The sequence below is a fragment of the Bombus flavifrons genome, chromosome 14 (genome assembly GCF_040668555.2).
Source record: "Bombus flavifrons isolate JBK064 chromosome 14, iyBomFlav1_principal, whole genome shotgun sequence".
Classification (NCBI taxonomy): Eukaryota; Metazoa; Arthropoda; class Insecta; order Hymenoptera; family Apidae; genus Bombus; species Bombus flavifrons.
This window is the reverse complement of record NC_138455.1, coordinates 7,925,558-7,942,945: the sequence shown is the minus strand read 5'-3', so window position 1 is coordinate 7,942,945 and position 17,388 is coordinate 7,925,558. Positions and strand designations below refer to the sequence as shown.

Here is a 17,388-nt window from a genome sequence, read left to right as displayed (position 1 = left end):
TTAGATATTACGTTTTATTTTTGTGCATTTATGAGGCATTTTGATTTCGAATTTCAAAGCGAGCATGAATAGGATTCGACTACGTGCGACAATTTTTAACATTTGAAAACATTGCATTTGGAGCACAAAAGCTATAAAGCTATTGTATGTTAATCGTTTTCGATAAGTTTCTGGAAAATTGAACATTAATTATGTATATTGTTATTAAAATAGAGGAATTTTGAAGGAATGGAGTTGATCGATTTGGATATCGATTGATTTAAACGATTCGTATAGGAGATTATATACAACGTGTTTTCAATTTTGTTCGGTATTATAAATAGGAAATTATCGCAAGGAACTTGATCCCATTGCTGTTTATTGTTCTTTTGGGTAGTTTCGCTATTTCTGAAAGTAGTTCGTAGCGTGTAATCACAGTCGATTAAACTCCTCAAAATTCTACAATCGTTAGGATAATGGAATTACCGCGAGGAAATTGTGCAATTTCTATTCGATACAGAGCCGATCGACAGCGTATTTGCAATCGTTTCCATCGGAGTGAAGAAGTCCATCAAGCATTCGATTAGTTTGCAATTTATTGCTTCCAATTTTCTCGGTAATTGTTATAGCGCGTACACCAAATCGATCGAGCAATAGTCTATATACATATTTTCTCATACCGATGAAATCTTCACGAAAGAGTCAATTTGTCAAGCTCGTATCTAAATGATCGTAGATTCCGGTTGACAGACTGCTCCTGGAGAAAATAAATCAGTGGTGTAAGACTTTTTCCAAACAGGAGAAAGGTATTTATGTTGTGCGAATTTAGATCAACAGATTAGTGGTAATTATGAAACACTTTTCTTTAATTAAATGTGTTTTTCTCAGAACCGTATTTTTCAATGTAGCCGACACGATCGCTCAGGCTTTAATCGGTTTCCTTTTCATTTTCAATCTTTGCGCGTATTTTCGATGGATATATTATTTAACAGATAAAACAAAATTATCGAAAAACGATCTGTCTAGCACAGAAAACACAATAGAAAAAAATAAATATCTAAAATGTTATTTTAAAAAGTGTCATTTTCTGTATTTTTAATATCTTTTATTTTATTCTGGCTCGCGTCAGCCACGCGTTCGGTCAGTATCCTGTCAACCAATGGAACTCTTATTTTTTTCAAGGTTCATACTACTATATTACTAATAATAGTAGTATTTGTTTATTGTGTTGGATTTTCGTCCATTACAATCTTAGAATTAGATGAACATTCGATGATAATTATACTTATATTTATTCTCAAGAATCGTACTAAGTGACATATAATTGACGCAATTCTGATTATTTTTGCTTCAAAATGTTAATGAATATTTCTAAAACGCAAACAGATATGTGCGCAAATAATATAATCGATTCCATAAAATGTTATGGTTTCTTCGTAAAAAGGTTGCAAAGGAATGTGAACAATGACACTTTAGGCTCAAATATCCCCGTAAATCTGATTGCTTTGAATTGTTCACCGGACACTAATGGCCCAGAACAATTTTACGATAGAAATTGTCTAAAATTGGAAGAAAAACGAGGCTAGCGTCATGCTCGAGATCCTCCATCCGAGGTGCTATAGATCTCGACTCTCGATTTCTGTCAGTTTTGCTCCTGCAGCTATCGCTGACAGGAATCCGGTTCTTTCGGTGATCCTCTTGTCTTAAGCTTCTTTTATCGACATGATACCACTCTTTCTAACCTCTTTATTGTGTCGTGTAATCATCATCAGAAGAGGTAATAATCAATGAATAATGATCGTTCGTTAAAATCCTCGCGAGTGTTCGATGATCGTTTATGTGAATCCTTTTCTATTGATCTCGATTAATTCTACGAGCTAATTAGTTAATTAGTTCTATGGTTCGTTCGAATGAAATGCAGTGAATGCAGCTGAAAGTGGTAGAGTATCTGTTTTCCTTCTTTGTTCTAAAAGAGTCATTTTTCTAATGCGCGCGTATTCGGAACGAAAGAGGCAGATAGTGGCGTCCATTTAAATTTTCGGCGGATTGCCTTAGCCGACCACGTTTTACATAAAAAAGGAGCCCCTGAATGGTTCTTTTCACGGATAGAATACGGTGTCTGTGGAAATTTCGGTGCCTTTTGTACGTTAAAAAATGTTATTCACCCGCCGAATTTTCTAGTTGAAATATATTAATGTTTAAAGTTATCCATTTGCCTATTTTCGACGAAGCGTATTTTAATAATAAAATTTGGCATGAAAATGGAACTGTTACTATTTTATTTTATATAACCGCCGTAGTTCTGCACAATAGCATACCGACGGGATTAAACTGATCTTTGGAAGGCAACATCCAATATTGAAGGTGGGGATTGTATCATAATTATCAAATCTTATAGAACTATTTTATCATTCGACACACTCTTTATCTTCAGATTCTTTTTATTTCCTGAATTATAAGTCGGATCTTCTAAATTGACAGAGAGAGTTCCAGTGTTAATACAAGCGTTGCTATTTGAACGATACATATATGTATGTAATAGTGCAATGTATATAGTAACAGCAAAATTGCATTACTGCTCTTTTTTAATAGGTAGTTTATAGTCGTGTGTAGTCTAAATTTTGCCAATTTTTACGAATGATGGTGTATATACACAATAATATCTTTCGTAAATATCGTTGTAACTGTTTAATACCTTAATTGAATGTCTTTTAATAAGAGAAAAAGTTTTTGGTAGGAAGCTTCAGAATAGGAAACTTCCTGGGAAACAATTAAGGATATTTCAAAATAGAATGATGAAACTTTGAACAATCTAATATGTTTCGAAACAACTTAGAATGTTTAGGACAGAGAACTTCTTGGGAAACGATTTAGAGGAGTGTTTAATGCACCAACACATGTAACGTATGCACTGCTATACTTTCACTTTAAAGTTCGAAGAGTAGTTAACAAGCTACACGAGATTCAATGGGAATCCATTACCATAAATTAAACGCATTAACTAGAGCGTGCTATGCACCAGCTTTCTAAGATACTATTACTAAAAACCTACTAATCGACTAATAAATTCGCCTGAGCGCCGTTATCACGTGGAATAACGATTGCACGTTACGCTGTCGCATTATCGCGATGGTCGTAGTAAATAATTTCACGTTACAACAAGATCACGGCTATCAAGCCACTGTGTCCTATTAGATTAACAGTACTAATCGATATTACGACAGCCTAGCTTCCTCGAAGCGATTCCGTCTCGCTTCACTTTTCACACCACGGTTTATCGTCACGTCGCAACAATACTTGCAGTTGATTAACTTCTTCTTAGACTTTCGAACACTTTCACCGTCGTTGAAGAAACCTTCATCGGAGTTAGATAGACTAGGTTTGTGGAAAGCGATCAGCTGTCAATTTTGTAAACATAAAAGAGAATCAGTTTACTACGATGTTATTATGCTACAATTTGTTTAATCAGTTATGTAATACTCATCGTCTTTTATTGTCGCACCGTTTTGGAAGTCTATTTATATCACCGTCGTAGGAAGAAGTTGCTTTTGATACAGAGAAGAATAGAATAGAATATATAAATAATTTTGCAAAGAAAAATGGTGATAGTCTGATGCTATGTCTAGAGGACAGGCATTTTTAATAATGTGAAGAAGAATTTTAACTAGTTTATATCTATTTTGAAATTTATATCGCATAACTAACCAAAAATAGACTTCGTCTTCTTCCATGTCTAATCACTACGATTGCTCGACCTACATTAATTTGTAAATTCAAGTGAGGGTCCACTATCTTAGAAACACACAACGCCATTCTTATAAAACGACTTTACCGTAAACTGCGGCGTATGATCCAGCTCGAAGCTGATTTTCTTGATACAATGAAAAATCAACGCTATTTTTTCCATCAACCCAAAACCTTTTTGACTTCAGGATGGGATGAAATTGTATCTCTAACGTAGGATGAAAAAACAACTTAAACAAGTTACGTAATGACATATCGTTGGACTAGGACAATTCACTATGACACAAAATCCTTCGTCGTCCAGCGATCCTGGAATCAAGGTGAACCATTTTATTGCACGTTTATTCTGCTCGCAGACAATCTATTATTCGGTAAGTCTAGGGTTGAAGTTAGAGAAACATTCATCGTTGGTGCGGTCCGTTTCGATAAAAATTTAATCGCCAGGAGGCACGATAGTGGATCACGCGATAGATCGGCCTGTAACAAGACAGAACAGAAACACTGGGTATCCTTCGTCCTCGGCCGAAATTACGGACAGTATCTCGGGACGGTAAGCGACGTGGCAAAATTTACCAGGCCATAAACGCCGTTGCTGATTTACGTTCCACTCGCGCATGGAATTCCGGTTTGCGACGCTTTGTGAACGTTCGCCGTTTATGGTTTCTACCGAAATATTAAACCACGCTGCATCTGTCACTGTGTATCGTGTGCGTGACGTTTCCTTCCTTTGACTTGATGAAACAACGATAAATTTGTGAGTGGATACAAGGAATTCATGGTCAATGTGATTTGCAATAGCGAAGAGAAACGTTCGCTAAATGTATCAAGTGCGCTAATTTTTATTATATTTGTTTCCAAGCGAAGATCCAAGTTAGTAAGTTTAGTGTTTCCAGTGTTGCTTTGAGTATACGTGTAGCTAGATATCTTCTCAATAAGTTTGGTTGAATACAAGAATTCGTGGTAGTCTCAATTAACAAGACGGCCGTAATGTGAGTTACGCTTTCAACCTCGTCGTTTCATCAAACTCGAATTTAAAAAACTTAGATTTTTGTAATCTTCCAAACGATGGTCCCCGATCGGCGTGTTCTACCTTATAAATCTGTTGTTCTTACAAATCATCCTACCGTATCTCTAATGGAAATAGTGAAAGAATTTCTCTGTCGGGAGAAAGGAGCACCGAACAGGAGAGAGGAGAATTTAGATCGTGAAGTGGAATCGGTAACGCACGCGACATCACGTGCCGTTTTCAGGTTCAATGACGAAGACCGCGACGATTGGTCGAGGCCAAGCGTCGCTATGCAAAAACAACGACGAACATTCCAAGTTACGTTCGCTTTCTGCCACCAGGTGAGAATCCACTGCACGTAACGACGTTGCCAGCTGGTACCTGTTCTTATTGTTGTCCTATCGACGTGGACCGAGATATAGAGTACCTGCTTTTTACCAGGTGCGTTCGTAATTAATTAAAAAATTCTTAGGACTTGTTCAATCTTACTAACGACAATGTAGGAAAATAGGAAATTGTTTTATTAAATTATTATATATAGAGTTCATTAGGTAGACTTGCGATAAATGTCTAACTAACTATCTTTAATTATCAAATTTTCAAGTAACAATTTTACGATATAAATAGGAATATTCTACTAACGATGGTATGAAGAAGCCTCAAACTTTATCTAAATCATTATTCTCTGTTATATTAGGAGGAATCCAACTTGTGGGACGACGTTAAATATTTCAGACCCGTATTCCTTGCGGAAGAGCAATTTTAACGACAGATATCCAACAGTAATTTTCATTCACGGATACAGCGGCAGTGCGAGGGCAGGAAGTGCCACGGCAATAAGAGACGGTACTCTTCAAGTTATTCATGTGTTATAGTCACCGTCGAATAATTTTTAATTAAATCAACCTCCTCACGGATTATTATTATGTTCCGTTTTCTCGTTTAAAATTAAACCCCTAAACTTTAAGATATTTAACAACATACGTTCCTTCCTTAATTCATATTCAGTATTTATTTGCTACTCGAATAATTTTTTATTTTGAAATTGTGTTTTACAATTCAACAAATTCATCGAAAGTTTACTTTTTGAAATTAAGTTAAATTGTATTTAAAAATTCAGGAAATTTACTGACTGCGATGAAACAATTAGCATACATTGGGTCAAATAATATTGAAATATTATACAACAAGTTTGATCATTACGTGCAAAGTTTAAAATTGAATTTTAAAATGTCAAAGCTTGGGTGACACGAATAATCCTACTTTGCTATATTGGACGTATTTAGTAATCGTCTCGTAACGACTAAATTTAGATCATTGAACATTATCGATTATCAAAGTGTTCGTTTCGCAGACACAGAATTTCTGAATGAATTTACGTGGAATATTCCGATATACATACGTATATTATCAGATTTGCCAAGACAGAGCTTGGTAGACAGAAACTGATGGAACTAGGCTGGGGACATTAGTAGCTACAAGAATCAAGCAGACAAGCCACTGTAAGACATTTTGACAGGATGATAAATCGTGAATCTCTTGAAAGTTCACCCTTTCACTATGGAAACTTCCCCGTACGCGCGGGATCCATATTTCTGGCCCGACTATGACATTCACTCTGCTCCTTTTCAATGGCGAACTCTACTGTGCTGGCCACGGACAAGTTTCCAAATCGTTGGGAACTTTCCGCGACTCGTTTCCATACCAGTGGAATTGAAACGAGTAAACTTGAACTTGAACTACATCCATCAGATGACTAATATCTTTTAAGAAAAATATATGTATATTTATGCCCTCTGGCCATTGAACTAGGACCACGTGCTAAAATTTAAATTTCTCATCTATGAAACTACATCATATAGATGGTAAATTTCTTTCTTGGACTGTAACAAATTATTCAATACGTAAACGATTATCTGTATGCAGATACATACATAATAATTACTTGAGAAATTTATATAGAATTAGTTTACCAATATATATTCTTATTTAATCGATATTTATTATATCATCATTAACGATAATTTATAAGAAGCTATGCATTTGAAACGTTTTAATATTAACTTTAGTGTTAATAAATTAAGTCTTTAGTGTTAATATTAATCGTATGCTATCGTAGAATGAAATATTACTTGATATTGACCATTGAATCAACACGACGACGCTATATTATAAATAGAAAATTGTCTTTGACTATCCAAATTATTATTACCATAGACTTTCCTTGCATCTTTTAATTCTATAAAAAAAATTTCAAAAATATTGAGTGGCTCTAGCTCAATCACCAAGATACAATAGGTCCCTTGTTCACTTTCAAGAATACAATTTTCCTTCTGATAAAAAATTATTGATCATCTTTCAGTTTACTTGAAACGAGGCGAGTACAATATAATCTTAGTGCACTGGACCAAATTGGCCGGTCTGCCATGGTACGTGACAGCGGTTCGAAACACGAGAATAGTCGGACCTCAGGTCGCTCGTCTGGTGAATTGGCTGGACGCTCAGGGAGCGATATCCCTAGCCAGCTTGCACGTAATTGGTTTCAGCTTGGGGGCCGAGATCGCTGGTTTCATGGGGAAAGCTCTTGCTCCGCGGAAAGTATGGAAATTTCGCTTATCCAAAGTAATAAGAAATTTCACTTTCACCAAAGACGTTCAATCTGAATTCAGGTTGGAAGGATCACAGGATTGGACGCCGCCTATCCTCTTTACATGAACACGGACGGAGACGGGCATCTGACAAAGACTGACGCCATGTTCGTCGACGTGATTCACACCGATGGTGGAAACTTTGGCTTCCCGAATCCTCTGGGTCATGTCGATTTTTATCCAAACGGTGGCAAACCTATTCAGCCTGGATGCAATTTGGATAGTGTTATTCGGAGAAGTGTGTCGAGACTCATCAACCAGTATAGTATGTACTGAATCTTCTGCGAATTATGAACTCATTTTTTATTAAGATTCTTCTTTATTAGGCCAAAAATCTAAAAGAAGTCTAAAAAATTGGTGTAAGAGATATAGTGAGATCAACGATATTGGTCATAAAGTTATGGTTTATCAATATCGAGGACCGAAGCGTATAGTTTCAGACCCTTTCAGTCCATAAAGTCTATCATGAAGGAAATTTCATCATAGTAATATCACTGTTATGTTTTTTTGTAATTATCGCAAACAGTAACTTCATTTATTAAATTATATTTAATCGTGGTAAAACACAACATTTGAAGCTTTAATACTTAAAATTATTCTATAGATTTTGACAAATAACAGAAATACCCAAAAATAGGTATGCAGGGCAGTTTCATAATACTTACAGCAGGAAAAAAAATAAAAAGAAAATGGCCAGTGACTTTTTATAAAAAAAAAAGAATTTTATTCTTGGAAGGGAATAAATTATCTATTATATCGTGGTCTTTGAACTAGAAATTACAGATTAGTTTTTCCTTGCAAAAGAATTCTATGAATAAATATAATAAAATAATCATTAAAATAGGAATGATTGTCCACGATAGCGTTAAAGCTTTATATCACAACCTCACTATATCGCTTCCATAATTTAATTTCTCTTAATGAATCGCTATTTCTTTCTGTCTAGTCGTCTGTGGACATAACAGAGCATGGATGTTTTATGCGGAATCCGTGACAAATCCGTTTGGGTTCCCTGCCAGTCTGTGTCCAAAATGGCACCCGAATATCCAGGCACAGTGCACGTGGACACCTGATGTCTTAATGGGCTTTGCGGTGGATTCTAGAGTCAGAGGGAAGTTTTATCTAAGAACCAACGCGCAAGCACCCTTCGCGAGGAACGCAACTGGATACATAAGAAAATGATATTAGTTTGGATGAACCAGACGAGCAAAAAATCCCAATTCTTTGAGTATAGTCCGAGGAAAAAGAGGAAACGAGGATTCTAAGTAACTAATGGACGCTCAAAGTGTAACGACAATATTCACAAGAAACTGCACAGTTCATCCTAGTTTCATTAAGTCACAAAAAACGGCGAGGAACATCGTGGAATAATTTTTTCGTAGAAGATTAAAAGTAGGCAAATTTAAAAGCACTGAAACGATCGAAGTAAGAATATTCAGTAAAGATATTCTCACAGAAATGGCGAAATAATGTTGTGGAATAATTCATTGACGAAAAATATGGAAATAAATATTGATAGATTATAATGATCCTGAAAATCGATGCTCGAAATTAGGAATAATATTATCGAGAAATGGCAAAGCATTCTCACAAAAATGGCAAGAAACTTTATAAAACAATCTCTCCGCAGGGGAAAATAAAAAATCGATAGATTGATAGACAAAAAATTGATATAAAGGTTCCTGTTATCAATTGTGAAGAATGTCAATAAAATTGACTATCATCGAACGCGTAGTTTTCCTCCTTTACGACCACGGATAGGGGACACGAGGCAAAATGGTCTGCAATTTAGCATTATTTCCGATGCGCCTTGGCTACTCACGAAATATGGAAATTCCAAGGGCGGTCTTCTTATTTTCTATTTTAGACAATCGACGAGGATTGGAACGACTCCCCGAGGCGGGAGTAATTGTGTTAAACATTGCACAATTCATCAATTCGGAAACAGGAGCACAATGAGGAGCGAAGATCATGAAAAAAACGGAATTGGATGATCTCCAATACTGTTCTGAACTTTTGCTTTATTGTAATATCACTGGGTCAGAGATGTTCAAAAATTATGTAGTCTTTGGAAGATAGTTATAAATAAGAAGAGAAATATCTATAATATTCGATGACTAACAATATCAAACAATTCTCCAATCTTTAAAGTATTTCATACATAAGCGATGATTTTACTGGGTAGTTAAAAAAATGAAGAAATTTTAACTTAGACCTTCATTTGATAGGAATAATTTAGTCATTCTAATATGATTTTGATTAACATTCTTTGTGAATGACATTTATTATCTGTTAATGACGAAATTGTTTCTGTCGACTGAAAATATCGATGATGTAATGATATTTGCACGACAGAAGTCATTTTTAAATTGCTGGTGTTTATAGGAGTACACTTATGGGAGAGTATAAAAATGCACATAATGTACATAATGTAAAAAACATACATATGCAAAATATCCAAGATAAAGTACCTGTTACAACATTTATTAGATGAAATAAAGTACCTAAGTCTTTTTTGTACGTACCTGCATGACCAGAAATACTCCAAAATGTCTAAATATTTATAAATAAAAAGAAACGTATCAACAAATCTTTCATATTCTACGTTATAGACGAATCACTTGTCAGATGCATTTCAAAGAAATCAAAAGTTTCCTATAAAACTCGAATGTATCCTGTTGGCGTCAAAGACTTTCCAATTCGTCGAGACAACAAAAACGTTTCTAGAAACGGAAACTACTATCCTCCTTCACCTTTTTTGCCTTTACCAGAACACACAGAGCGTGGATACTTTCCAATGATCCAGGCATCCACGCGAGACAATGCTTTTCTCAGTTTTTCACCAGCAGCGTTTTCCACGTCGGTTTCGTGTAGAGAATGGGTGCAGTCATTTCCAAGCACGAAAGAAATCGAACCAGCTTGAATTGCATCGTGCTATCAGCCTAGTTTCTCCCTTCCTGATAATTAAAAATTAACGAGAACCTCTTACAACGCTTATTGTTAACGATTCTTCCAACCTTTCCTTTATTTCAAGGACGACTGAACTTTCCGATGAGAATTTTTGGTATCCCGAGCGCGAAAACAGAAGTTTCGAAAAGCTGCCACTCTAAAATCCAAATGTTTACCCGGGAGTGCATCGAATCAGCTAGTATCTGGTATTTTCGAACGAATCCAGAGTTCGAGTGGTCTGAAGTGCTCTCGAAAAGTCGATGGAAGCGCATAGTGGAGACTTTCGTAAGGTGGTTACGTAACGGTGGTGATCTAAAACGATTATCCAAATACCGGTCGAAATTTGTTAACGATTTAGCTGAGCTACGAATAGAAGAAAGTGGACCAAAGAAAAAAGAATCCAAGCAAACTCGAGGAGCGTGTCTTGAGAAGTAGTCGAGGGTGCACTTAGATGAATCGTAGACGTAGCTCACAATAGAGTGCAATTCCGAGGAATCGATGGAATGATTTATGTAAAGTGGTGAACTGTGTTTGTCCGACTCCTCTTCCTCAGACTACCTCGACCGAATTATCTGCAATACAGTGAATGACACTTTTTCAAGCGAAGTATTGTTATTTTTGACGAGTGGATACCAAAGAGAAGAATCGATTTTTTAAACTCAGAAATGGGTATTATACGTATGTGTAAAATTATTCAAAAGTATTCTATATACTATCTACATATCATTTTGAAACTGAAGGAATCTAAAGTTCCATCATTTTCTGCGTGTCATCTTTGTTTTTCTTCGGCTAATTTCAAACATTTAGTCATTATTTCGTCGTAAATTATTTAAGCAGTCAATTGTCCTTTATATTACTCATTACATCGATAAACCTTCACATTTGAACATTAATTATATAAATAATACGCCTCGGTATTTAACGAGATCATTTTTAATGTCAATCATACGTTTAAAGTAACTATTCACTTGCCTTGCTTTCTAATTTTATCAATATAATATAATTTGATTGTATCGATCATTATTAACTTTGAAAAGTTTTGTGTAATACATTTAAAATATTCAAATACTCTTGTGAATCACAGTAGATAGGATATCAAAATGAATTTAGCAAATCACGTACTTAATTGTAATATATCGCATCTACGTTTATCAATAGATGATTCAAGTTTCGCTTCTATTCATTAATTCTCCACTAGTTGTACACTTTGGGAAAATTCACGTAAGCGCTGCTACTATGAATCGATCAAAATGTCCGGATACTTATAAGCGTTGAGTGTACCTGCACGCGAAATCTTGCAATCTGTACTGTCGGTCAGTCAACCCGGCATGTACGTTAAAAAATTCACCACTGACAGGTCGATAACGATCGACGACCTATGGCCAGGGTTATAGATGACCCTAGTCTTGAAAGACCACCGGTTGTAAAGACCGGATACGAACGTGCCGTGCATCGTCCACGTTCGACCACATTTCTCTCCGCTGTCATGGAAATCCCACGAGTGTCGTGACCAGCTGTGTTCTCGTCACCTTCTGCAGAAAACCAAGCCGAGTTTCGCGCGGGAAACCGATTATCCCTGTTGTTATGGACGCTAATGACTCTTTAATTAAAGTTTCGCTGACGGCGATCATTCAAAGTCCGATCGAAGACGTTCGAATTACCGGAAGAAACTCCACCTTTTCCCTGTAAGCTAGTCCGTTCTTTCACTGACGTTCCAATTAAGTGAACTTAAAAATTCTTCCACGAGATTCAACTATAAAACGGAACTTAAGCCCAAGTGTTGGAAAGTACGCTCCAGACTGTAAGTACCGGAATACTTATGGAAACTTAAGCGAACTTGAAAATTCATTAAGAAATTATTCAAACATTTAAGAATTATTATCTCGTCCGAAACGGTATTATTTTATTTGAATCGTTGATATTGCTCGGGCACAAAATTCTGGTCTGTTGATCGTCTCTCTTTATTATTTTAGGTTAAGATTCGAATTCCGTGTGAAGAAAGTAGGAAATCTCAGTATTGGTGAGTGGAAGTGTAGAGTCGATGTTGGTTTTAAAGTCGAAATTCCATTTCCTGCAGCAGATTTCCAGAAGCGTGAAAAGCACAGGTTATTTATGTGGCGACTCAATAAGTGAAACGACAAGAGAATATCTAGGAGCCGGGGAAATTCTCTGTGGTTTTAAGACACGTTTCACTTCCACTTCGAATATCCCCCAGAGAGTCTAATGTTGTACCCGTTAAATCTATGCTTAGCTTTCTGACTGAGCGAATTGAAATTTATTTTGAGACTAATTTCCGAGAAGCTCAAAATACCAGCGGTCGCATATTTCTCCTTACATAGAAGTTTGTTACTAGGATCGATAAGGTGAGATTGGATTTGCTAAATGTTAAGTGAGGCACAAAATTGCTATTCAAAAATATGTTCCTTCTTTGCGAAGATCTGTGATATATGATCAATACATAATAGCTATCTAGAAACAAATGAAACATCAAATACATGGAAATGATATAATGATAAGGACTTGGAAGAACACCGATTATCTTGATTTCATAAATAAGAAATTCATGACGTATTTCATTGTAGAGGAAAGTTTATGAATTTTTTAATAAAAATTATATATATTAAAATTCAATTCCCATATATATATATATATATATATATATATATATCGAGTTCAATTTCCATCGTACAGTAATATAATACAATATTAATGCCTGATATATTCTAACGAAATCGCTGACTATGTTCATCACAGCGACCAGGTTTCCCAGAATAAAACGAAGTGGAATCCAATAAGTGGAGTTTTAAATATAATATATATTGATGATAGTAATATAATTACAGGGACTCAAATTCACCCTACATACGCTATTCTTGGCAAAATATCAATAAATCCAATAATTATATAATTATTAAATAATAAAACATATCTGATGACAGTGGAAACATACATACGTATTGGGTAATAAAATAAAAAATATTCACGATAACAAAAAACTTGCATCGATGCATCGATGAAAAGTATCAGGAAATTTCTCAGCAAATTGATTCCAATGAGACATCATAACGTTATTGAGTTTACTATCGCTGTCAGTGACAGTGTTGAAATCGATGGAATGGAATGAAGTCTAGTTGGCGCAGTCTCAGCTGCATTCAAATCACAGCGGTGTATCGAGGCTTCGATCCAGCATCGATGAAGGTGCATTGTCCCCCGCGGAAATAGAAAACGAAACACGAAATGTCTGGAACCTCTCTCCAGAGCAGAGACAGGGCGCCTATCTGAACTCGCTCGTATCGATTTCCACCTTTGTTCCTTTGTTCTTGGCGGCTCAGATTATGAACACGTCAGTACGATACCAGTCGATGCGTTATTCCGCCCCCGCTGCATTACTTTCCGTCTGTACACGATTGTGTTCCTGGAACAGCTCGTGTGTCCAAGGGGTTGTCTACCCCTTCGGCCACCCTCTCTTTACTCAGCGTTTCCTGGCGTGTTGCACGCCACGTGAAATCTAATTTTTTAACGGAACTGGAAGTGAATCATGTTTCTACGATATGAGTTATGTACTTTCGGAGCTGAGAATTTTACCCTTCCAGACAGCTTTCGCATGGAAATACCAATATACTGTGTGAGGTACGTATATGTCAGAAATTTTTGATAGCTGAGTGCGGTATACTGCTTGGATGAAACATTTAAAACTGTATGCAACTGTATGAAATTGCATTCGACTTTATGGAATTCTATGGAAATACGAACAGAGTATGTGAGATATGTGTACGTTATTCTATTAATTCTATATAGCTGTATACGATATATGTATACGTCTTGGACGAATTATACAGAACTGCATAGAACTGTATGGAATTCCATAGAAATGGAATTGCGTGGACAATTCTTACAATTCTAAGATAAATGGAATAGAGTGTTTCTCAGTCTTCTTATCAGAAGCCTTGACCCTCGACGGTGTCATAAATTAAACCCTCCCCTGTACCGCGTCGTGGGCTAATGGAAATCAATGGTTTTGCGAACATTTCGTCGGTTAGAATATTCACTCACTCTTAGCAGCAGAACGTTAGAAGCTATGCTGCGTGTTCTTTAGCTTCTTAAATAAATCTCACTGACTTCTACGAACTCTGTGCTTTATTCCGTTAGGACTTTTTTTACATGAATAACAATGGTACAATTTCACTGTGCTGGAAGATTAATGTGCGACAATGTCGAGTATGTTCTGGTGACGTCACGTGATTATTTCCGCGAAGGAAAAACTTACGCAGCCGGCAGTGACGCTCGAGGCAGTAACGCCTCATTAACGCTTTCCATAAATGACGTGATCCTTCGTCACGTGCCACCACTTGTTTCCACATCCCTTGTGTCACGCTTCATCCTCCGCTTTTTCAGTCTCCTCATCCGGTTGCTCTCATAATTTTGTATGTCATTCCGTGTGACTTCGCACACGTGAGATAAAGATTTCTTTGCTTTTTTTCCATGAAATTTTTAGATCACAGATTTCTCATCCTTAAATCGAAGAGGAAAGAAACTGAGAAATCTTGTTGCTTCGTGTATTCCTCCATGGTCCATTTAATGCATCTTCTGAAACGAAACGGCAGCCTAACGTTCAGAAAATGTAACAAGTCTCTGGAGGTTGCTACCGGTTGGAGACCGGTCTATAAACGTTCATCTTCGCCAGAATAGGTTGTCATGCTCCGCTATCAGCGTAAAGACGCTTGTAACAGTAAACAGTTCGCTCTAAATTTGTACACGAAGAGGTACTTTACAGTGTAATAGGTAGTGTAATACAGACTGGCTGTTACTCATTGAACATAAAACAAGATAAGTAACGCTACATTTAACAACGTTGTTCACCGTGAAATCTATGCAGAAACTAATGTCTGCAGTCTGTTATTTTCCACATAATTCTGATTTTCATTCCCCAGCAGCAAGAATGTCATGTTCAATATCAGTATCGATCCCTAAGGCTTCCTATCTTTTAGTTTCTTTAAAATTCACATCGTCTGCATAAGAACTATATTTTTAAAAAATATCATCTTCTAAATCAATAGCATCGTTGCTTGCACAATTAAATAAAATATCTGCATAAAATTCACCATCTTTTCATTTTTAATATTTTTTCTTGCAGCACCTAAAGTACACGGTATTACCTTATTCTTTTATCGTATATTAAATGGTGTCTTGTAATATACAAACTTGTATAATCTGTGCAAACTTCAAGACTGCATCTCAATATGTTGTAGCTTAAGCGACTCAAATAACCCTACCTTACCATAATCTTAAAATTATAGATACGACGATTATGGTATTACCATATTCCACCACGAAGACAAATTACGCCACAGTCTGCTTATACAAGGAGCCTCATTAAGCCTGAAGGCAGACTGAAATATCATGACTATTCTATTTCTGCCGTGTGCTGTAGTTCGTCCAGAAATCTCGCCTCCCAGTAATTAAACTCTTCGTTTCAATTGCACTGGGCTTCCCAGCTTCGGTCTTTTTCCACGCTATTTCTGTCCCCTTTCTGATTCTCCGAAAGGCGCCGAACTCATGAAATCGAGATGAATTTCCGATTTAAAAAGCTTCGTTCGACGGAACGCGATTTTCTAAAGCCTTGTCATCTTCGAGGTTAGGTTAATTTTAATTGGTCTCCAATGCACCAGTTTTACGGCGAGCCTGAGAAAATTGTAGCGCACGGAATAATCATGATTTTTTTTTCTCATCCCTTCACCCTATTCCAAACCCATTTTGTCTCTCAGTTCCATTCTACCGACCGTTTTCCTTCCATTACGGTGAATTATACGCGGTACAGTTTCATTCATCCTTGAAGATGCAACCAGACAATAGCTGCGAATCCACTCACGCGTTGCAATTTCGCAGGAAGTTCCTCGGCGGCCATTAATGACAACGGGGAGAGTTGCATCGTCACGGAAGCACCGAATTATGTCTTCCAGCTTGAACGAATCTCCATTAGACAACATTTTATCGTGTCGATTCAGCGATTTTATCCGAAACTCTTAGCAAGCTCCAAGAGTTGGAGATTTTAAGAAACTCGGCATCCTTTCCCTCTTGCTTTTAACTTGGAAGTTCTTTTTTACGTAATCTATTTGCGAAATAATACGGAATAAAATATGACAATACGTTGAAAGACATTACGATCCGGTGATTGCGCAATTTAATTTAAACTCGATTCGATCTAAAACTTTTAAGGCGCTTTGAAAATTTTAAAGACCTCCATGATTTATTTTTGCTTTTAGTTTCAAAGGCTGTTTACAACTACTTCATTACAAAATAGCACAAAATGAATTCAACGGATATATAACAAAATATTAAGATTCATAGATTGTGAAATTTCATATAAAACCTTCGGTACGTTTTAAAAATTCGTTTGCTTCTATCTCGCATCAGAAAATATTGCAAAACCATCTAGCCAAAAAATAACGTCGAATGAAAATCTATCTGAGATCCGAAGACTACAAAAGTGAATTTATTTGATGAGATAAACATCGAAATTATACAGAGTAGTTTCAGTTAGTGATCGAGTTGCATTCCAAGCTTCAGTCGGAGATTAAGTTATGTTCGGTGAAATTTTACGATTTCAATTCGATATCCGTCGATGTATCGCAGCGTGTCTATTCCAAAAATTTCAACGAAGATATTCGATGCAGGTTCTAAACTCTGACGAAATTGGAACTGGAAAATCCTCTGGAGTTAGATAACAGAAACTCTAAACCGAAATGCTCGGTTACACAAGTAGCGTGGGACTATTTGTCGCGAGATCCGAAACGAAGAACGCTTTCAAACTCGTAATCCGATTTCGTGGGCGTTTTAAACGTCCCATGATTACCCTCCATCCACGTGAAAGCTAACAAACTTTCCTCTTCTTCCCCTAGGGTAAATTTCTCGTTCAAAAATACTCCGTAACACGTATCGAAGAAAGATATTAGAAAAGTTTTTAAGTTTTCGTGCTTCAATATAATATTCATCGTTATTTATGGTTGTTTTTCAACTATCTGACGATACATCTAGCTCGACTCATTTTTGCTGGTGAATTTT

General features: G+C 36.4%; 2 protein-coding genes across 3 annotated transcripts in view; one reads left to right on the top strand and one right to left on the bottom strand.

Moving 5' to 3' along the window:
* LOC138186578 (uncharacterized) overlaps positions 1-17,388 on the bottom strand; it is a 49,986-nt gene that overhangs the window by 16,990 nt on the left and 15,608 nt on the right. The gene's annotated exons all lie outside the window — the stretch shown is intronic.
* On the top strand, positions 1,266-9,958 carry LOC138186579 (pancreatic lipase-related protein 2). Its single transcript, XM_069126581.1, has 6 exons — positions 1,266-1,756; positions 5,071-5,170; positions 5,427-5,575; positions 7,092-7,327; positions 7,399-7,642; positions 8,324-9,958. Exons 1-6 carry the CDS (start codon positions 1,702-1,704, stop codon positions 8,557-8,559), a joined length of 1,020 nt encoding a protein of 339 aa, XP_068982682.1. The 5' UTR covers positions 1,266-1,701; the 3' UTR covers positions 8,560-9,958.

What these genes read in the sequence shown, in the direction of transcription:
- LOC138186579 (XM_069126581.1), top strand. Translation starts at nt 1,702, where the DNA reads ATGATACCACTCTTTCTAACCTCTTTATTGTGTCGTGTAATCATCATC. An exon ending in TGTAATCATCATCAGAAGAG is followed by an intron (nt 1,757 to 5,070) that starts GTAATAATCAAT and finishes TTCTGCCACCAG; the next exon opens with GTGAGAATCCACTGCACGTA. An exon ending in GAGTACCTGCTTTTTACCAG is followed by an intron (nt 5,171 to 5,426) that starts GTGCGTTCGTAA and finishes CTGTTATATTAG; the next exon opens with GAGGAATCCAACTTGTGGGA.